Raw genomic sequence first — 22,079 nt, forward strand, 5'->3', positions numbered from 1 at the left:
ATGAGTTCAGTCACTTACCAACTAAGGATTCCTTAGAAAGGCTCAGTTTTCTCCTTAATGCCATGGAGGATCTTTGCATTTTCATCACTTTTTTTTTTTTTTTTTTTCAACCTCCATGATGAATAACTGGGACAAAAAGTTCTATTTCTTTACCACATCCAGCTGTTTGTTAGGTGGTGGAGCAGAAATCTGTGATAAGAATCAGAAGGCAGAGCCAAACTGATAAATGCTGTAATCTTGATGATGGAAAAAGAAAAGCAGCTGGGATTTTTCTCGCTTTGTTTCTCTAATTAAGTCTAGACTGTACGTGTTGTGCTGCTGGGAAGTAATCTGGAAATATTTACCAAATTGCATTCTGATTATGATGTCAATAATCAAGTGAAAAGAATGAGCAGAGGCTTAATTTAGGAAAGAAAAGAAATCTCTGATTTGCAGTTGTTCCATGTTGCTTAAGAGAGCAGCACTGAACTTCAAAGACAGAAGTGTTCTTCCCCAGTTGGTAAAATTCATTCTCAGCAGCACTTGTGACTGCCATGAAACAAGAATTTCACATCCCAGACTCCAGAGAAGTGATGGGGGTGAGGAGATTTCACTTCTTGGCTCCCTGTTTGAACACCCACTCCAGCCTTCCAAAGGATTTCCTCAGCCAGCCTCGAGGAGTGCAAGGAAAAAACCCAGCTGCCAAGTTTTATGGTCTCTGGGCTGAGGTTTTAGTCTTTGTGGCTGGTACACAATTTCAGTTTATTCCTGGGGATTTTTCTGGTTGGTTTTCCCAGCTTTTACAGAGATGAGGCAACTGAGAGGTGTTTTAAAAGATTTTGTTCCGTTTTCAGTCTGGATGAATGGTGAGACACAAGAGACTTAAAACTCCACACTATTCCCATCAGAAGCCAACCTATTTCCTGGTTACAATACTTCAGAAATGTTTTTTAATTTATTATTTTTTGCTACACAATGCTGTCGTTATTTTTAACACTAATTATTTCTATTTTTTTTCTTTATGTGGTCTTGCTAAAATGTATCTTTTACAGTTTTAATTTTCTAGTTTAAAGACTAGGTAGTCTTTTTGTAGGCTTTTGTGGATGTTAGTCTTTTTGTAAGGCTGTTGTGGAGGTTTTGGTTTGTTAACTTGAGAATTTATTAATTCTGAGATTTTTTTGGTTAGTGTGTTAAAGAGTCTGGTGGTTAATTACTAATGTATTTATTTTTTGTTGTGACACACGATTAGGAGAATGGTAAAGTAGGCTTAAAATTTTAAAAGAGTATAAAGAAAACGTTATTAATAGTGACTAAAAGAAAGAGTAATAAGAATTAGAAAAAAACTTTTAAAATACTCTTTTTTCCTATAATTAAAAAAAATGATAATGCAAAGAAACAAAACTTAAAAAACGGAGGCTTCTCTTTTCTCTCTACTCCCTCATTAGCTGCAGTGCTTAAATCAGCACCCAAATAATCAGGAATAATTTTGGAGGAGCGTGGCCATAGGTGCCATCTGTCAGCAAGGCCAACAGGGACATTTGCTGATTTTTCAGAGAAATTCCTCTTTCAGGAGCAGGGAAGTGACTGGATCCCCTGGGTTCACCCCAGACAGGCATGCTTGGACTTTATTTAGCCCGCCTGTAAATGAGCTGCTTAATTAGCAGGCAGGCCAAGCAATTTGGAATTTACAATTATAGTTTGAATACAGATGTAAAAACCACTTTCTCCTGTGGCTGGATTTTTTTTCTCAGTTCCGGGATACTTATTTATTTGATCAGTCCAAACAACGTTAAGTCTAAAGTGAGCATGTTCTTATCTCATATTTTCCATCAAACTGGAAAATCTCTCTTATTTACTTTGTAACACGACAAAAAACACCGATTCAGGTGCCTCCCAGCCTTTCCACTGGCAGATCTTGCTGTTACTGGTAGTTAAATTTATCATTTTCCTTAAAAGTGGCCATGATTCCATGGAGTTTGCAGCCCTGCCCACAGGATGGTTTAGAGGGCTAAAAATTTGCAGGAATAATTCCAACTGAGTAAAGTAGGTGTCCCATATAGTCACAGTAGAGTGATGTTATGGGGGATAGTTTTTGGAGGGGTTTAAAAGAAAGGGATACAAAAAAAAAAAAAAGCAGCAAAAGCTGTCACAAAACAAAGGAGCACTGTGGTCTTAAAAATAATGACAAAAAAAGGACAAATATATTGATTTTTAAATAAATTTGGGTACTTTTTATAGCCTGTCTCTGGTTCACTCTGATAGCATCCCCCAGAATAAGGCAAATCCTACAATTACACTCAGATCTTGCAAGACAGAGATATTCAAAACAGTCTTTTTTTGGGGGGGGGTCAATATGCATTTTCTTGACTTCTGCAGGTCCTAATGAGTGGTGAAATTCCAAACCATGGAGCTGGATATATTGAAAAGGTAACTACCTGCAGATTGTGCCATTCAAGCACTTATTTAGGTGCACATTAGGTATTCTTAAAAAGGTCATAAAAGAGAATTCCCCTCATTGGCTGCCTAATTGCAGAGGCCATAACCAGCTCAAGGTGTTCTGAGCTCTGGTGTGGATCCTGTTGCAGTCTGGCTGCTAAAGGAATTCCAGATGTGCTGGGAGAGAGGAGGATGGGCAGGCTGTGATGCCAGCACACAGCAGGGGTGTTCAAGAGGCAGGAAAAAACCCCGGATTTTGGCCTTTTTTGAGCCAAAATAATATATAATATAATCCCTTATAATAAAATAATATATAATAATGGCATCCCTTTTTGGGGTTGTATTTGAAGCGAGGCTGGATGGGAAATGCAGAGGAAGGAAGCAGAGCTCGGTGTCCAGGTGTGGAAATTTGGCTGCTGAGGGATGCAGCCAGTGGGCAAAGGGGTCTCCTGGGATGATGGTGATGGGAGCTCCACCCTGCCCCTGATGCCTTGTGAGGGCTGGGCAGAGTCACAGAATAAAGCAGGGATTGATCAAAAGGATCTCCTCCATGGATCCACCCTGGGCAGCACCAGAGCCCAGCCAGGGCTGCACCCAAGAGGAACCCAAATGGTCCCAAAATGCACGAGCGCTCCCGGGGGCTCTCCCTGGGATCAGCTCTGCTCCATGGGCACATTGCAGTTCATTGTCCCATTCCAGCTTTAGCCCGTGCACTCCCATCCTGCTTGTTTTTCTCTCTCCAGCCCACGTTGTTTGTGCTCCTGGGCCTGAGGTTTGGATCCTTTGTCCTTGGTGCCCAGCTGGAGCAGGAATTGTTTTGTCTCCCTGCTCTGTGCAGAGAGCTCACCATCCCCTGATGTGCAGCCCAGAGCCACACACTAAAGCAGCTCAGAATGTGAAAATATAAAAGCCAAAACCTGAGGCATCACCATAACTTCAGGAAGGACTTCCCACAACAGCAGGAGATGGAGACAGAGCGACCCAGGTGGTGCTGAACACCCCGGGACGCTCCTCACCAACCTCCTCCATGCCTGGTTCATCCCTGAGCCCGCCAGGCTGGTGGAACCTGTCAGACCACACGCTCTCCCTGCTTGCTGACAGCTCTTCCCAAGCTTTGTCTGTGTGCTGGAGCTGGGAAATTTGAATTCCAAGTGCGTGGGGATGGCTCCCAGGGAATGCTGCCTCCTCCCCTGCCTAATTAGAGAGCATGCTCTGGGAGACAAAGATCTGCCAGCCTCCTTCCAAAGTGCTCCACAAGCCATATCAGGAGGTCTAGCAGGAGTTATTCCCTGTCCCCACGAGCGGGGCTCTGGGTGACAGGGATATTTATAGCAGCAATATCGTGACTCAAGTGTCTGCCCAGCAAACGCGGGGACATTCAGACGAGGCACCTCAAGGAATTCCCGTGCCAGGACAGCTGGGATAGATCCAGTTTCCCAGGAGAGATGGGTGGCTCTCACGTCTTCCCTGTCACCACAAATGCCTCTATCCGCCCCGTCTTGTGGTGACAGTGACACTCCTGGTCCCCTCGTGCCCTTAGAAGGTTCTCACTGCTCTGTGCTCCATCAGGACCTGGTCCCCCAGCCAAGGGAAGGATAATTACACCTCATCCCAAGCCCTGAGCCCAGGACAGCGTGGAAGGCACACCATGCTTTATCCAAATCATAAAAATGAAGCCATTCCAATTTCCAGCATGAAGCAAAAGGGGAAAAAAAAAATGATGCCATGAATTCCACGGCATCAACACGAAGATAAAAGCAGAGATGCAGCAGGAAGATAAAGAGATTAGAGTATCAGAATTATGACAAATCTTGCCCGTAGCAGTGCCTGTTCTCAAGGCTGCCTGCCATTTCCCAATGATAAGATTTAGGTTTGCAGGCTGGGTAGTGTTTCTTTTTCCCCTATTTGTGCTGGAAAGCTCCGAGCTATTTTTCACTTCAGGCTCCAAGATATTTGTGCTGAAAGGTTCAGCCATTTTTCCAAGTGAGGTTATAGACAACAAAAAAACAAAGCTGTTTTGCTGAGAAAAGAGAGATGCTGAGATTGGTTAAGTTTTGCCACACTGGCCAAGAATGTGTCCTTTGAAACACCTGTGAAAATCCAAATTTGGCCAAATTATGAGTCTCTGGAAAACTATTGCTCATATATAATCAGAGTTCATGTTTGGTTCCTGAGCATCTGCTGCTGAGGGAAATGTGTCCTTAGTCCAGTGCAGGGTACAAAATGGCACTGAAATTGAAAACAAGGTTTGTTTTTTTTTTTTTAAGAGAAGGCATTTAATGCTATTTTTATAAACATTTTTCAAATTATCCTCAAATTAAAGAAGTGCAAGTAACCAGGGCTTTGATTTGAGCAATAATCTCACTGGCAGCATCTTCCTAATCATGCTTGCTCTTTCCAGGACCCCCTTTTAGGTCTGTACTTTTTGTAAGTACCCATTAGTAGGTGAAATATGTCTCTGAAGGAGAAAAACAGTGGAACAATGAAGAGATCAAGAAATGGGAATTGAAAATTTGTATCCTTTGTTTCACAGCATGGGCCTGTCCTTTCACCCATGACCATGAAAAAATGCTTAATAATCCATGTGGTCTTGATTCAGGACGGAACCAGGGGGATTCAAAGAATTCCTTCAGCATGTTTCAAGTGGAGTTTGCTTCTCCTTCACAATTTTTGGGGTCATTCCTGGTGAGCCTTGTCCGTCTCTAACGGAATTCCCACTAAACTGGGGGCTGTGCTGCTAACAGGGGTTATCCCAGGTGTTTTATGGACACAGGAGATGTGCCGAGCTAAGGAAAGCTCTCCAGCCTGGAGCTGGGATGAAATGGAATCACAATTTGGGGAAGAGGCTGCAGCAGCCTTTCCTGCAGCACGGCCAGAGCTCAGGTGTGGTGCAGCAAGAACAGGATGAACACTGACGTGTGCCAGGTGAACTGTTCACAGCCAAACAGGCTCTCTCCCAGGTAATTTTGGGATTATAGAAATGTTGTGACTTAGAAATTGCCAGGACTGCTGGAGAAGAGGTTAAAAAATGCCATCTGGTCACAATAACCCCAAACTGCTGGGCTGCAGCTTTCCTACACTGGGATAAATGCTGTCTCTTACGTGATTCTATCATTGTGCCACCCTATGATTCTTTTTCCCGTATCATGGATTTCTGCTTTAACGCCATGGTTAAACCACAAACAGTGATTTTTCTTCCAGGAGAAAGAGATGTTCTTGTGTCCAGACCTCAAGTAAGTGACAGGTAAGAAAATACCCGTAAAATTCCTTACTGGAATACCAGAAAGCTCCAAGGTTTCTGGCTTTGTCTTCCACTTTCTCTCTCTGGGACCTGCAGGAGCAGCAAACCACAGCCCTCAGGCCCTTCCAACAAGTTCAGCATCCACCCAACCCCTTCATCTGCCTCCCTGTTCCTCATGGCCACTGCCTCTCCCTGTGTTTAAATCTTGCTTAAACTTTTCAGCCCTGCAACACTGAGAGTTTGAAGACTCCGAGTTTGTTTTCTGCCTTCCATCATCCCTGGGATATTTAGGATAAAATTCAGTGTAAAATCAGAGCCCACAGCAGCGATCCTGTGCTGCAGCCCTGCTGCTCACATCAGGTTTTCCCAGTCCTGAGCTGTGCAGCTGGGCACAATGCTCACTTTGAAATCCCACACCACACACGTGATGGCTTTCATTAAATATATTAAATATATTATCTGGTGATGATGGTGCTGTGGAAAGAATGCTCTCACAGGCAAACTTGCTGCAGAGGGAGGGGACCAAGGCATTTTTTCCATTTTCATTGCTGGTTGTAATCTGCAGGGGAATGACTGATTAAGTGGGCAGATGTTGCTCTAGGAGATAAAACTTGGAGTTGATGCCTTGTGAGGGCTGCCCTGGAGCAGAGGCTGGGCAGAGTCACAGAATAAAGCAGGGATTGATCAAAAGGATCTCCTCCATGGATCCACCCTGGGCAGCACCAGAGCCCAGCCAGGGCTGCACCCAAGAGGAACCCAAATGGTCCCAAAATGCACGAGCGCTCCCGGGGGCTCTCCCTGGGATCAGCTCTGCTCCATGGGCACATTGCAGTTCATTGTCCCATTCCAGCTTTAGCCCGTGCACTCCCATCCTGCTTGTTTTTCTCTCTCCAGCCCACGTTGTTTGTGCTCCTGGGCCTGAGGTTTGGATCCTTTGTCCTTGGTGCCCAGCTGGAGCAGGAATTGTTTTGTCTCCCTGCTCTGTGCAGAGAGCTCACCATCCCCTGATGTGCAGCCCAGAGCCACACACTAAAGCAGCTCAGAATGTGAAAATATAAAAGCCAAACCTGAGGCATCAGAATGTTGAGTCTTATAGGCCCTAGCATGTGATACTTGTAGAAATGGGTGCTTGTAAGAGCGTAGACCTACAAACAGTTACACAGGCGCCTTCCCAATTAATGAAATGTGTTCAAGGAACTGTTATTTCTGATGTATAGCACATCCACACAGAAGAAAACAAGGTTTAGAGGAGCAGTTTCCAGATGCGTGAATCAATTGCTGCTTGAAAAATTCCACTCTAAATCCAAGAATTCCACCCTAAATCCAAGAATTAGAGTTGCTACCCTTGGCTTAATCCAGTGTGCAACTTGTAACTCTCAGGAGTGAGCAAAGATCAAACTTACTGGGGAAGCAAGAATTGCAGCCAAAACTAACACAAAACTGTAACTTCCAGAGGAAATATTTAGAGGCATAATGAGAGGGATGGGAAACTAAACATGAAAATCAACATGGGGAAACGAAGCCCTCAGACTTGGCCCGTGTGCTGACGGCCACAATCAAATTAAGGCAAATTGAAAAGGGGTCAGATCAGAAAATAAAATAAAGCCCACGAACTGGGAGAGGATGCAGAGCAAGACTTGCAGCAAAGCAAGAAGAAGAAGCCTCATGCAAACTTTCATTTTCTCTATTTTTGTTCTGGATTTATACCAAAGGATTAAATTTAGCCTTTGCTTGGAGGTCAGAAAGCCACAAAGAGTTTCTCAGTTCCCTTCTTGGTGAGGGCCTGGGAGTTGCTCCATCCCTACGAGGGTTTCTGGACGTGCAGTTTGCACACGGCCAGTTCAGGGACAGGCTACGGACTGGGAGGAGGATCGGGCAGGAAGGATGAGGCTTCCAAACTATTTTATTATTCTGAACTATTTTACTATTCCAAACTATTATAACTACCCAATAACCTTCTGGAGTGTATACTGTGTTGCTCACAGGCCTGAAGATCAGTACTATAAAATAAGTGCCCCTTTTAAGGGGTTTTTTAGGGATGTCAGACCACATTTTTTCAACATGTGGGGCTCCCAGTTTGCTGGGAGAGTACAGGGATGTGCCAGGGAGCGAAGGAAGCACAGCAGTCTGGGGAGAGAAGAGACCTCTGCATCCACATGGGTCTGTATTTACAGCTACTCCTCAGTTTTCAGAATAGAAATGAAATATTTATCTGCAGAGCAACTGGAGAGGATATATCAGCAAGATCCTGATCCCTGCAGAGGGGATGCACCACTAATAAGCCACGTTGAGTCATTCCCTACAGGAATAGTGTTTTTCTCCAGGGCCATTGCGTGCTCCAGCTATTCCAGAGCCATCCCACTTGTTCTGTTTCCTGACTGACCCGCTTGGCATCTGCCTGTGCTGCTGTCAGAGCGAGTTTACTCCCACTACGGGGCTGGGATTTATATCAGACATGTGTTCCTCCCCTTCCTGACACTCCAGCTCTCTTTCCATGTTCTCTAAAAGAAAAAGGGATGTTCTTCAAGCGTGGCCTCAATTTTCTAATCTGAGTTTTTGATGCTTTTAGCAGAGCAGAGCCTTCAGCTCTTCATCCTTTGGGTCCTTTCCCTTTCCAGCCTGCAGCAGCACACATTCCAATTTTGGGATGCCACAAGCCAAGCTAGAGGGATCCTCCTCTTCTCCAGGATTTATTCCAAAGCAAAATAACAGGATGGGAGGAAACAGCTTCATGTTGCACCGCAGAGGTTAGATTAGGTAGCAGGAGAAATTTCTTCATGGATAAGGCTTGGATGGGGCAGTGGTGGAGTCACCAGCTCTGGAAGTGTCAAAAAAAACATGTGGATGTGGCACTGGAGGATATGGTTTAATGGTGAACATGGGCTCGATGATCTTAGAGGTTTTTCCAACCTTAACAATTCCATGATTCTATGATAGAAGGAGACAGATTTAATCCACAGCCCAGAAGGACCAGGTTTGAGAAGGTGACAAACATCAGATTGTCGAAATTGGCAGCTTTAACTCACATCCAAAGATCACAGAATCTGAAGTTTGGGGTCTTTTCTTTTTGTTTTTCCCCCTTGGCATTTTGGAGGGAGATTTTTCCTCTCTTTCCCTCAACATTTTGTCATGTGGCACTGACTGAGCATGAGCCCAGCTGATTTAGAAACGCGCCACTGGTGGCTGCCTGGGTTGGAATTCTGCGTGGGTCTGGTTCCCACTTCCTGGAACATCTCCTCCATGGATTGGTCCTCCAGGGAGGCAGAGAGGAGGCAGGAAGCACATGGGAACTCCAGGAGGAGCCCAGGTTTGCCTCCAGGGCTCTGCAGTCAAAGAGTTTTGGTTGTGCACGAAAATGTGAAACCTGTTCAGTCGGTTCCCTCACCACCAGCAGCATCCTGGGGCTTTGGAAGCCCAAGGACAATTGCCTCATTCATTTCCTGGGGTTAGTTTATTAAAAAAAAAAAGTATATTTGTAGTGTTTAGCTTGTGATGGGGTGCAGGAATGGGATGACTTGGAAATCCTTGGAGCTCCAAATGCAACTGGCTACTGACTGAGCCCTGGCTGTGACCTTGATTTGATAATTAATTACGTAACGAAGCTCAGGTATGAAGTTTTCAAACATGCAGCTATGTTAGAAATAAAATAAAAAACTTTTAAAAGTGTGGTTTAGCCAGGATATTGAAAAACCACTTGGCTAAACCTTTGTGTCCTACACTGGTGAATCTAATAAAATAAAGTAAAATGTAATATGAAAATGACCACTGGTAAGCATGAATTTGGCTGAGTTTTGCCTCCCACTTGGCCCCAGAGAAGATTTTCCAGCAGAAGTCCTGAAGCTTCAGCATGATGGAAAGAAAAGATCCTTGACTTTCAGGTTGCAAAGGCTGCTTCAGCGATGGAAATACAAGGTAACAATTAGGAGAGGCATCCTTTGGGTTTGGATTGCTTTGGCTAAACTGGGATTCTCAGGAATGTTGACTAAAATACGTAAAATATAAGTATAAATATAAAATAATATCAGGGTCATAAATCACTTAAATGAACAAAAGCCAAGGATAAGCTGCTGCAGCTTTTGCATAGGAAGAATTATATTTAATTTATTAAAATCAAATGAAAGAATTTTGCTGATGTCCCTCAGAGATGCCAGCAGGTGCTGCTGGGAGGAGCAAGTTTCAGGTCTGACCCAGCTCCTATCCTTGACAAAGTGGGATGAGGAATTGCTGTGGGCACCAGGACCTGGGAGAAGTCAAAAAAATCAACCATTAAAGCAGATAGAAACCACATTTCAAGGAAATAGGATATGATTATAGTAAATAATAGGTTGTATGAGTGCCTGGATGAATTGCTAAGTCCTGGAATTTACTGCTACAGGACACAGGTGGCTCTGGTAGGACTCTAAAAAATGTAACTGTGGATGTGGGTTATTGAAGCCAGTGTGTCTCTGCAGGCCAGATATATTTAAACATTATCTACACCTGCACAATTGCAAAGTGTTAATTACTGAAGAGTAAATCTGGAGGGTGTGTGTTCTGTGTGGGCCTGGTGTTTGGCTTCTTGGGCTTGTTGATCACTGGGCAGTACCTCCAGGTCCAAAATTCATTCCTTGTTTGAGTTTTTCTAACACAACCTGATGTTGTAGCTTGGCTCCTGATGGTCAGGAGTTGAGGTGGCTCCTGGGGACATGGCTTAGTGATGCTGGGTTAATGGTCGGATTTGATGATCTTGGAGGTTTTTTTCCAATTGACTTATTCTGTGATTCTAGGATTTTGATTTGCTGCTACAGGTTACTGGATGCAGGGCTTGTCGTGTGCTTGTGCACGTGGCATCAACACAGCTTTTTACAACGGCACAGTGATAGGACAAGGCGGGAACGTCTTTAAACCAAAGGGGGTTAGGTTTAGATTAGAAATAGGAATAAATTGTTCCCTGGGAAGGTGAGGAGGCCCTGGCACAGGGTGCCCACAGCAGCTGTGGCTGCCCCTGGATCCCAAGGCCAGGCTGGATGGGGCTTGGAGCAGCCTGGGACAGTGGAAGGTGTCCCTGCCCATGGCAAGGGTGGCACTGGATGGATTTTAAAGTCCTTCAACCCAAACCATTCAGTGATTCTTTGATTTCCTGCCCCAAAGGGGATGTTTCTCCAGGTATCTCGGCTTGTTGCTCTTCCAGGGAGTGCGGCTGTGTGTGCCACGGGGTGGGATCGGCTTTGCCGCCGTTCCTTCCATTCATTTATTTGTTTATTGCCCATGTCAGTTGCACGACAAACGTTTCCTCAAGGCTCGACACGAGGCCGCGCTGGGCGGTGCCGTGGCCGGGGACGGATGGCTCCGTTCTCGGGCTTACGAAAGGAGACGTCGAGCACTGATAAAATAAATAAAATAGAATAAAGGGGGGGGGGGGAAGTTTTAAAAGAGTTTAAAAAGATTTTTTAAAAAAATCAAAGGCGGCAGAGCGGTGACTTTCCGGCAGGCCATCCAAGCCGCCCCGCTCCGTGTCCCCCGCCCGGTCCGGGGGCACGGCGGCCTCCGGGGCGGGGCTGGCGCGGGGGGCCCGGCCCGGCCCCCGCCCGCAGCGCGGCGGCCCCAGACGCCTCCCCCTGCCCGCGGCGCCTCCGCTCGGCCCCGCCGCTCCCGCTCCTCCTCCGCGCCGCAGTTTGCGTCTCTCCGTGTCTCTCCAGCGCCGGGGCCGCGGAGCGCGGGGTCCGCCGAGCGCGGGGCAGCGCCCGCCGCCGTCCCCTGCATGGCGGGCGGCCCGCGGCGCTGAGCGGGGCAGGCGGTGCCCGCGGCCGGCGGTGCCCGCGGCGCTCCCCCAGCATGGCGCGGGGCGGCGGGCGGCTGCAGCCCCGCGCCGCCGCTGCCCCTGCCCGGGGGGACCGGGGGCCGCTCGGCCTCCTGTGCCTGGCGCTGCTGTGCGCGCTGGGCGCCGCCGAGGCGGAGTTCTCCATCCTGGACGAGGCGCAAGTCCTGGCCAGCCAGATGAGGAAACTCGCCACCGAGGAGCTGAGGGTCGTCACCATGCAGGTACGGCCCGGCCCGGCCCGCGCCTCGCCTGGTTTTCACTCCTTCCTTCCCTCCCTGCCTCCCTCCTCCACACGCTCTTCCCGATTCCTGCCTTGCCCTTTCTCCCTCCATTCCTTTCTTTCTTTCTTCCATCGGTTCTTTTCTTCTTCGCAAACTTTCCCTCCCCCCTGCGCGGGCTGCCCGGCTTCCTCCGGCCCCGTTCCCCTCAGCCCCGGCTCCGCTCAGCCCCGGCTCTCCCCGGTCCCGTTCCTGCTCCCTCAGCCCCGGCCCCGCTCCCTCAGCCCTGGATCTCCCCGGCCCCGCTCCCTCAGCCCCGGCTCTCCCCGATCTCGCTCCCTCAGCCCCGGCTCTCCCCGATCTCGCTCCCTCAGCCCCGGCTCTCCCCGGTCCCGTTCCTGCTCCCTCAGCCCCGGCCCCGCTGTCTCAGCCCTGGATCTCCCCGGCCCCGCTCCCTCAGCCCCGGCTCTCCCCGATCTCGCTCCCTCAGCCCTGGATCTCCCCGATCTCGCTCCCTCAGCCCCGGCTCTCCCCGATCTCGCTCCCTCAGCCCCGGCTCTCCCCGATCTCACTCCCTCAGCCCCGGCTCTCCCCGATCTCGCTCCCTCAGCCCCGGCTCTCCCCGATCTCGCTCCCTCAGCCCCGGCTCTCCCCAGCCCCTCTCCCTCAGCCCGGCTCTCCCCGGCCCCTCTCCCTCAGCCCGGCTCTCCCCGATCTCGCTCCCTCAGCCCCGGCTCTCCCCAGCCCCTCTCCCTCAGCCCGGCTCTCCCCGGCCCCTCTCCCTCAGCCCGGCTCTCCCCGATCTCGCTCCCTCAGCCCCGGCTCTCCCCGGCCCCGCTCCCTCAGCCCTGAATCTCCCCGATCTCGCTCCCTCAGCCCCGGCTCTCCCCGATCTCGCTCCCTCAGCCCCGGCTCTCCCCTATCTCGCTCCCTCAGCCCTGGATCTCCCCGATCTCGCTCCCTCAGCCCGGCTCTCCCCTATCTCGCTCCCTCAGCCCGGCTCTCCCCGGCCCCGTTTCCCCCGCAGTGCCTCTCGCCCGAAGGCGAGCGGGGCCGTAGCGGCGGGGCACGGGCAGTTTCTTGTTTTATTTGTGATTTACACAATAGGAGCAGCCAAAACCGCCTCCCGCAGTCGCGGAGGGGTCGGAGCCCGCCGTGCCCCGGGGCAGCTCCGGGCTGGGGGCTCGGGGCTGAGCCGGTCCCGGCCGAGCATCCCGCGGGCTGGAGCTGCGGAGCGATCGGGGGAAGCGATGGTTCCCGGCCCCAGAGTGCGGCCGGAGGAGTTTATTCAGATGCTGGACTCGGAGGAAGGTTGTTCTCGTTGCCGGGAGTTGTGTGTTGTTGGCGGGGTGTTCTGCCGGGGGCTGGTGGGACTTGCAGGGAGCGCTGGTACCTGCGGTACAGCCGGCGGCTGCCGACCCTCTCTGGAGGGGGGAAAAGTGAAATCGGATCCCAGGCGGCTTTCAGGGGAAGGTATGGTCAGTAGCAAATGCAGTTTTAAAAGCCTCCCAAATTGAAAAGGAGACACTTTCATAGGATCAGCGGGGGTCTCTACCCAAATGGCCTTTTATCTTCTCTAAACTGGCTGCATTCTCTCACCTCTGGACCATCATTGTGCTGGGCGGCCTCCTAGGGCTCGTTTTGTCCGGGCAAACACTGAGCTGTCTCTTGTCCTTGATGCTGAGAAGACGCGGATTTAAATGACTTCACTTAACAAGGTACATTATTGATGTACTGAATTCAAGGAAGTCCCTTTTTTTCCCCTTCTGCCGTGCATACGCATGTGTGTATTTCCCCTCAAAAGACATAAGCATAATCCTTTGCTTTGGTGGAGTCTCTGTTAATGCAAATTAAGGCAGTATAATTGCATTGCTAAAACCATTTCTGGCGTTTAAAAAAATTATAATGGGATCACCTCAATGTGGGTTGTATTCGAAAAAGCAGCTCATAAGAATGTACATTGTTACAAGAATTAGCCATAGGGTGAGCCATGTTTTCTTTCCAAGAATTGTACCGATGATCTGAACTCGGGAGCAATCTGGATGCCAGTGCACGGAGATGCAAATAATGTTAAAATTCTGTTTACTATTAGTTGGATATTTAAGGCCCTGAAGTAATTTAATGTGGTGAAACTGGTAGTTAAACTGAAACCCTTTTCATACTCAGCTCTATTTTTATATGCTTCATATTTTGACTGCCTCAACTCTCATCACGCTAATGCCCAGCCTGTCCTTTGCTCCCCCCTGGAACATTGTTACAGCTGTTTAAGATTAAAAGCCGGTGGGAACAAAACTCCCCTGATTTTGGAAGCTTTTTTTGCTGACCTCCTACAGTAGAATAAAAAAATGTTATGACATGTGTCACTGCAGCCCGTGCTTCTCACTTGGTTTTAGGGCTGAAATTTCCAAAGCCTGCTCAGGCAGGGCTGGGTGTAGCTGGCACAGAATTCCTCTTTTTTTTTGCTTGTTCAGGGCTGTTGGTGAGTGGTGGTGAGCACCTGGTGCCAGGTGAGGGGTGCCAGCACAGTGGGGATGCTTGGGATGATGCAAACAGGTTGTGTTTGCAGAAGAGAAAGGTGTGGGATTTTGGAAGCAGAGTGAGAACACTTTCACGCTTTAACTGGATACAAATCCAAGCGTGTTGTCCTGGTTTAGAGGGTGACAGGCCCCAAATCAGGACTGGCGGGAGGAAGGGTTGATATCCAGCCGTTAGTTTTATTTCGCTTCATAAACCAGAGAGGAGGAAGTGGCAGGATTTAATGCTTCCCTTGCGTGCTCTCCCCACGCTCTGGTCCTTGCCAGCTGTGGCTCCCACATCTGCACATCCTGCTAACAGGAGGTGGTGTCACCAGAGGGCTTTGCAGGAAGGGTCGGTCTGAGCTGGAGGTGGGGAGAAAGCATCCAATGAGTGTGGGAGCAGGTGGAAGTGCTTCAGTAGAGTGAAGGTGAGAGCTTGGTTGGGTGTGTTTTGAGTCTGGGAAAAGAGGAAAGTGTAGACGGAACCTCCGTAAGTGCAGGAAGGCAGGATGAGGTGGAGTCTGCAGAGCGGACACCAGAGGAGCAAGTGGAAGAGGTAAGAGGAGAAGGATGGAATTTGTGAGCCTTAAATGCCTGTGAGAAGGGGCAGGGAGTAATGAGTGTGGAAGCTGTGGGATATGAAATAAATCAGATTTCTGCTGGAGCGCTGGCGGTGCTCCGAACGAGCTCCCTCTCCTCTGCCCGCTGTCTCCTTCCTGTGGTACCTTCTGCTTGTACCTGTGCTTCATGGCACTGCTCCAGCAGCAGTGAGGACTGAGTGTTTCTCATCAAATCCCATAATTTTGCATTGCTGAGAGGAGTGAGGTTCAGCTGGAAGAGACTAGCTACAGGCAGACTGAGGATGAGAGAGGTTTCTGGTGGCACACCAGTGTGACAATTGATATTGGCACTCACACCACTGCTTTCTATTTCCAGAGACCTGCATGAGGGCAGTGTCTGACTGTTACCTTTGGGGAGTGCTTTGTTTCCTCGCCCATGCAAGTGCTCTGGTTTCATTTATAAATTTATTCCTTGAATGGTACTGCCTAGAGCAGCTGAGGATCATGTCGTGTAGGTGACAACTTGTGAGTTGCATCATTTGCTGGATGTGTTGAACAGCAGCTTAAGAGTTTCTTATTTAAATTTCCAATTAGAATATAGATATTTGTACCATACCAGGGATTCCCTTAGTGACAACACGTGTTGGGCTCTGCAGTGTGTGTGGGTTCCTGGGTGTCTGCCTCTGTGTTCTTTCTCCAGGAGTGGTTAAATATTGAAAGTTCATCAGTTGTCAGATTTTCTCTGTTGCTCTGATTATTGTTCCCCTTGTTTGACAGTTCTGCCAAACCCACAGTTAATGATGTTGCTGTGTCTTAATATTCTGTGTCTTCCCTTCCACATCCTGGCGTGTGAGTGGTGTGTACATACACATCTTTACAGGGATTTTTGCCCTGTGCAGCAGAGGTGATCTGTTTGTTTCTGCCCAAAGTGATTTCCCAAATCAAGCAGAAACAACCTCACCACAATCCCTTCCCTTCCCTCTCCCTCCTGCGGGACGGAGGGTGCTGGAGAAGGATTGTGGGTTGTGCTGTACCACAGTCACCTGTAACTGTGCCTTTGTTTTTCAGCAGCCAGAGCACGTTGACAGCATCCCTGTCATTCCAGGGAACACTTCTGCCAGCAGGCTGCATCCTCGGGAGGCAGTGTGCAATCCTAGCTCCGTGTTCTTGTCATTCCCCAGCAAACTGCATCCTCCATAGCCCATGGCATCGCTTGCCAAGGGCTGCAGCTCGGTCAATGAGTACTTGTGGGACAGTCCTGTAATATATCCTCCTGGGCAGAGCTGACACTCAGCACTAATTAAAAGTTAAGAGCCTTTTTTTTACTAAAATTATAACTAAATTGGTGGTTGTGGCATGACCTGGTCTGCGGGTGGAGTTTCCCCATCGCTGTTACCTGGCTTGTCTGATCCTGGCTTCTCTGGCCTGGCTGAAATTACAGGGTAGGTTGTTGGTTGAAACAACTGAAATTCTTTAGTTGGGAGGTGAAGGCAGGAAAAGAATAAATCAGAACTTTTGTGAGTGGTTGGTTTGGTTTTGGCGAGGCTTAATCCTCTAAATCTGCCCTGGGTGAGGTGAGGAATATTTTTTGATAGTGTAGGGCAAGGTAACATTTCCATCTCCAAAACAGGGATATAATACTTGCAGCCAGAGTTGAAAGGAGTAAGAAATGCTTTGAAGATGAAAAGCATTAAATGCCTCTATAACTCTCAAAATGCATGTTGATGTTTCCAGCCAGACAGTAACAGAAGTTGTAGGCCCAGAGGGCCTCGAATATTTGTGAAGGCAGATCTGCCATCTTAATCCTTAGCTCCTACTCTGAGAAGGAAGCACAGCCCTTTCTCATTGTCTGCTACTGATCTTAGGGGCTGGAATTTAAAAAATGCATTTTGAATCTGAAAAAAAAATTCCCTGTTTATTTTTAATATTAATACTGTGCAAACAGTAATAATATATTAATACATCAGGTGATGCAGTGATGTGTAAAATGACAGCTTAGTACAGGCTTCTCCTGGTTGATTGGCAAGCATGTTATTTATTTATTTATCTCCCTAATAGCTTGTCTGGCCATATGTTTTTCAAGAAGAACAGATTGTGCTCAGACAAGCACAACACGGAGACAGAGACATGTCCAAGGGTTTATTTATATGGGTTCAAAAATCCACATTCTTTGAGGATTTTTGGGTAATGGCAAAGAGTTGGAGTCACCAGAACTGTCCATTTATTGAATCCTTTTGAAAATGAGCGCTGACAGAACGCAGCATTATTTATTTTTTCTAATGGGATTGTCTTCTGGCTGATGGATTTACTACTTAGAAGAGATAAATCCCATTTTGAGCTGTCCTGCAGACCAGTTTAAATGCCAGAATAGTGGTTCTCCATCTCTGAAATCAGGGGTTTCACACATTGCTCCACTTCTTTTGATGGATCTTTATAAATAAATCTGTGGTGACTGTGAGGTACTTGCACAGCAAGTGGTGTAAAACCCCATGTCCTTCAGCTCTGAAACTTGGACCTTGTGCACCCTCAGCACAAAAAACGGCTTATTTTTTTTTTCCCTATTATTTTCATCTTGTGAAGCTGAAATACAAAATAAACCCCGTAAGTAAGGAAGGCTGTTAAGTGTTCGATTGTGCCTTTTTGGGTTGTTTTAATATTATTTGGCAGAAGTGTGTGCTGTAGTAATAATTACAGAATAGAAACCAGTAGAGCTAAACCTTATCTGTTTTCCATGATTATGCCTTAGTTTGAATCGAGCTACAGCAGCTTTATCCGAGGCTCTCTGACAACCCAAGTTTTTTATCCTTTTCCACACATATTCCTTTTTTTTTCCTACCATGAAACATTTCCAAAAGACAGCGAGAGGTCCTGGTGGAAGGGCAGACCAAATATGAATTTTTAATTAAGCTTTGAGTCTCTTCAAAGGGTCGGGGCATTCTTAGTGATGTGGCATCAGCCAAGGCTGACATTCCACTTCAAACCCCGGGAATGCAGCTGGCCCGGCCAGATAAAAGTTGGGATGTGGAGCAGCAAGGTGGGCTGGCAGATAATGAGCTGTGCCCGGGGATCCTGCAGTCCCTGGGACAGCAGGAATTCAAATATTCTGGGAAGTGATTGGGGATCTCAGCTGTGGCAGGGCTGATAACACAAGGAAGGCACACAAGGAAATGCAGTCTTTTTTTTTGGAGTGGTTGGTGCCTGAGAAGCTGCTCTGCTGTCATAGCCTGGCTAGGCACTGGGGAGAAAAAACCCAAATTTTGTTGTCAAAAAACATCGAGAAATTCTCTTCTTTCAGAGAGGCAAGATGTGTTTGAATTGAAAAAAAAGAAGTTTTCTTGTGTGTGTTTCCCAGTTTTTCTTTTATATCTGTATATTACAAGGGAGAATTAAGAATAAACAGATTTTTTTTTTTGTGGTTTGTCAGTTTTTGGGGAGGAATTGGCCAAGAAATGCTTGGAGCCTTGTCAGTTCAGTGCCTTCCTGTATGGAAGTGCCTAGCTCTAAGGAAGTAGCCCAGATTTTGTTTATTTCCATTTTTAGGGCACTCCATAGATGAAAGTGGGATTTGGGGCTACCTGAGCTTGGGTCTCTGTGAAGCCTGGAAATGGCAACATTTCCTGGATAAGGGTTGGATAATGGCCCAGGAATGGTTTATTTTGATGCAGCTGAACAGGAAAATACTAGATTTTTTTCCTTTCTAATTTTTTTTCTGTAGATGAACAATATAATTTAATAATTGCAATTTTAGTGACTTATCTAATGCGTCAAGCTTTGTTTTGTATGTCAAAACTGTTGCTGAGGTTTTGATTAATAGCTCTTGTATTGTAGGTCTAATGCAGAATAAAGTGTAAAAATATAAATAGCCTTCATTCCTCAGTCATCATTTTCCTGTAGCTTGTTGTTGTTCAGTACCATGCAATGTTAGTGAAATCTGAAAGGATCTTCTTGTCTTCTCTTTTCCATGGAAAACAGTATAAAAACACTAGTGCTTATGCAATGTCTGTTGTGGAAATTTTCCTTTTCTGATATAAAACATAAGCCAAGTTATTGCTTGACTCTTGTGCTCTGTGTGTTCTGCCCTGTGCAGAAATCTGGATGAAATTATGTGTCTGCTTTAGCAGTGAAAATCTGAGCTGACTTTTGAAACAGTCCCGGTGCCACAAATCAGGAACAGTCATTTCCAATCCCAGGAAAAGTGTTAATGGAGTCACTTTATCAACTGCCTCCATGGAGAGTCTCCCAAGAGATTTTGCAAAAGTATATTTGCACAATTACAATAATTAGTAAAAGCAAACTCTTACATCTCCCATTAGCAGCTTCCCAGCCAGGAGCAGCTGATAAAAACAGCTTTTTGTGGTGCTGTTGGCCTCTGAGCTCACAGATTTGCACAACTTGGACTGTTTGATTTGAACTCCCTTCCACCTTTTGGATAAAAAACTGTAATTTTCCTTTCAGCGTGTCTGCAGAAGTGTCTAGCCAGTGCTTCCTGTCCAGTTTTGACCTTCTTTTGCACATATACCTGCGATGCTGTAGGAATTTCTGGCTATACTTAGGCTTGTCACAGGTGGGAATGAGTCCAGGGGAAAAAAAACCCTTCAAAATAGACACATCTGGAAGTTGCCATAAAAGTTTCTAGGAGTTGGAACGCCTTAAGCAGAATTTCTGGTGTGTTCAGCCTGGTAGGGTTGTTTTTGGGGGATTTCACACCAAAGTGCATGTGGAGATAAGTTCAGCTTGGCAGAGATGATGTGGTGGTACCACAGCAAAGGGCTGAGGTGCTCCCATGACCTCCCTGGCCCTGCTCAGTCCCTGCTTCTCTCCCTTTCAGCAAAGAGGGAATTAGAAACATTTCCTTTTGGGCTGTACTTCACCTCAGGACTCATATCAGACAAAACCTGGGGAGGAGTTTGTGGTGATGGGCTGCGGGGAGAGGGGGCAGACTCCCAAAAATGGCTGCAGTGGGAACCTGTTTGCCTGGAGCAGGAGCAGGCTCTGAGCCAGGGCTGGAAAGGGCTTCCCAGCCCTTGGGACGGCCACAGGGAGAGCCAGGAGAGCCTTTCATTTGTTGGAAAAGAAAGGAACCCCAAACTGTGTGGGGCAGGAGTGTCAGAGCAGCATTTGGCACTGAAATGGATGGGGAGTTAGCACGAGGTGTGGGATTTATCCAAATCAGAGCACTTTTCCCAGGAGGGATCAGCTCTGTGGTCCTCCCTGCCAGTGATGATTCCTTGTCCTTCCCCTCTCCACGTGACGTGGATGAGAAACTGGGAACTGGACAAGCAGTGCTGCAGCTGAGGAGAGCTGTGGGGTGCCAGCAGAGCTGCTGCTGCCCAGGAACCATTCCTGGAGGTGTCAGGTGGGATTGCTCCAGTGTGGGATGGCTCAGCTCCTGGTGCTTCCCAAACCCTGGGAGCTGGGATTATGGTCGTGATGGACTTGTACTGGAAGAGAAAAAGGAGTGGTGTGAGGCTTTTGGGGCTGAAGGAGCTGCTGAGGTGTTGGATGTGCTGGAAGGCAGGAGAGCTTGTTGGGAATACCCTACAATGAACTCCTTGGCGTGGCTGTGGAATTGTGCGTTTTGTGGGAGCAGATGTAAATTTTCCAGAAAGCAAGTTTTGCTTTTAGTGGTCGCCTGTCCATTGCAAACCAGCCCAGGGGCAGCTGCTGATGGGAGGTGGGTACAGAAGGAGGTCACATCCAGGATATTTTTATTGCCTTGTTCGAGGTCAGTGAATTAACAGATTGTTTTTCCTCTTTTTTCCAATATTGAAATTGCCTGGGATTTCTGACTTTTGATAAAAGACTATTGGGAGAATAAGAAGGAAGCAGGATCTCCCATCATTGCAAGGAGTGTGAAACGAGGAGGAAGAGCCGATTCCACTCTGTGGATCCTAAATTGCAGTTTGTATTTTGTTACTGGAAGCTGAAGCTGAAAGAAAAAAAAAAAAAAAGCCATTTTTTCCCCCCTCTACTCTCTATTTCCAGTTGGCAACAGTCTGGTCAAGCCCTCATGGACAGGTGTATTCCAGAGGGGCCAAACCAACATTTTGGAGACAGGATTTTTGTGTGGTGTGGAAGGCACTGAAGGATAAAAACAGAAGTGTTTTTAATTTGAGGTTAATACACTTAGCAGTTTTAACAAGGAAAGGATATTTAATTTAAATAAGCTACAGCTGTAGGTAGTTCGATTTCCTTGGGCACAGTGTTTGCCCAAGGAATTGTCTGGAATATGAATTTCAGAATTGTCTTTGATTCCTTTTGCCAGTGGCTGTCCAGGACTGCCAGGTGTGATGTGGGATTTATTCCCTTGGTCTGTTTTGGTGGAGTTCAGCTGCACACAGCATTTTAGAGGCAAAACTGCACTTTCTGGAGCAGGCAGGAATAGGCACTGAGGATGCTTGTTTGTCACATGAGGCAGCTGTGGTCAGGCACCTGCTTTTAAACTGTAGATTTCAGAATTTGATCTGTGTGATTAAAATTAGAAAATCTTATTCCTGGGTATACAGTCTCTTGTGTCTTCCTTGAAGGAGGTTCTGATTTAAAAAATGGAAGAAAGTTAATATTCACATGCATTGCAGGAGGAGGATGGGAACTGTGATCTTCTGAGAGTTTGTTAGATTCAGATGAGCTTCACCAAGGTGGAGGCTGCAAACCCAAACCGAATGGCACTAATAGCCAAGCTTCTCATTAGTGCAGTTGGGGAAAACAAGAAATCTTCTCCTTAATTTTTTATTTTGACTGAGATGAAGCTATAATTATAAATTATCCTATTCTGGCTCTTCCTTTTGAATTCTGCTGCTATTTTACAATCCCTAGATCATTTCAGTAGCTGCTTTGATGGATATGCTTGGTGGTCTTGAAGTTGTTAAATTCAGCTTGCTGATGATGCAGCTGTTCTTGGCAGAGAGGAACCTCTGCTGTGCTGAGCTCACCACTGGGAACACAGGATTTTATTCCAAAAGTTGTGTTTGGTTTCTGAAATTTTAAATACTGACATACTGGTGATGCTGTATTTCCATTGAAACTACTGGCTGCAAAGCCAGAATTAAAGCAACCCCAACACAGCCATGATAACTTGTTTAATAGAAATAGAAATGACCAGTTGTTTATTTTATTTGGTGTGAAATTCAATCTCATGAATTTTAAAATATCGATTCACTGTGATGTCACATAAATAGAATTTTGCCTCCCCCTTCATTATTTATGTATATATTCAGCAAGTGGTTGGCTGAAAGTCTAGAAATACATTTAAAAAAAAAGTATATTCTGGTAATTGCAACCTCAGACTTTGAAATGCTACTTTTTCCTGCCTTTCCAAGAATAGAATCT

General features: G+C 47.0%; 1 protein-coding gene and 1 long non-coding RNA gene across 2 annotated transcripts in view; one reads left to right on the forward strand and one right to left on the reverse strand.

Annotated features, from left to right (window-relative positions):
- LOC137478891 (uncharacterized) overlaps positions 1–22,079 on the reverse strand; it is a 369,499-nt gene that overhangs the window by 85,806 nt on the left and 261,614 nt on the right. The gene's annotated exons all lie outside the window — the stretch shown is intronic.
- The window catches only part of CACHD1 (cache domain containing 1), an 86,156-nt gene continuing 75,538 nt past the window's right edge, over positions 11,462–22,079 (forward strand). Inside the window, exon 1 of the mRNA XM_068198958.1 lies at positions 11,462–11,677. Coding sequence (XP_068055059.1) covers positions 11,471–11,677 — 207 coding nt within the window. The 5' untranslated portion in view covers positions 11,462–11,470. The remainder of the gene's footprint in view (positions 11,678–22,079) is intronic.

This window comes from Anomalospiza imberbis, chromosome 9 (genome assembly GCF_031753505.1).
Source record: "Anomalospiza imberbis isolate Cuckoo-Finch-1a 21T00152 chromosome 9, ASM3175350v1, whole genome shotgun sequence".
In the NCBI taxonomy this organism is placed as follows: Eukaryota; Metazoa; Chordata; class Aves; order Passeriformes; family Viduidae; genus Anomalospiza; species Anomalospiza imberbis.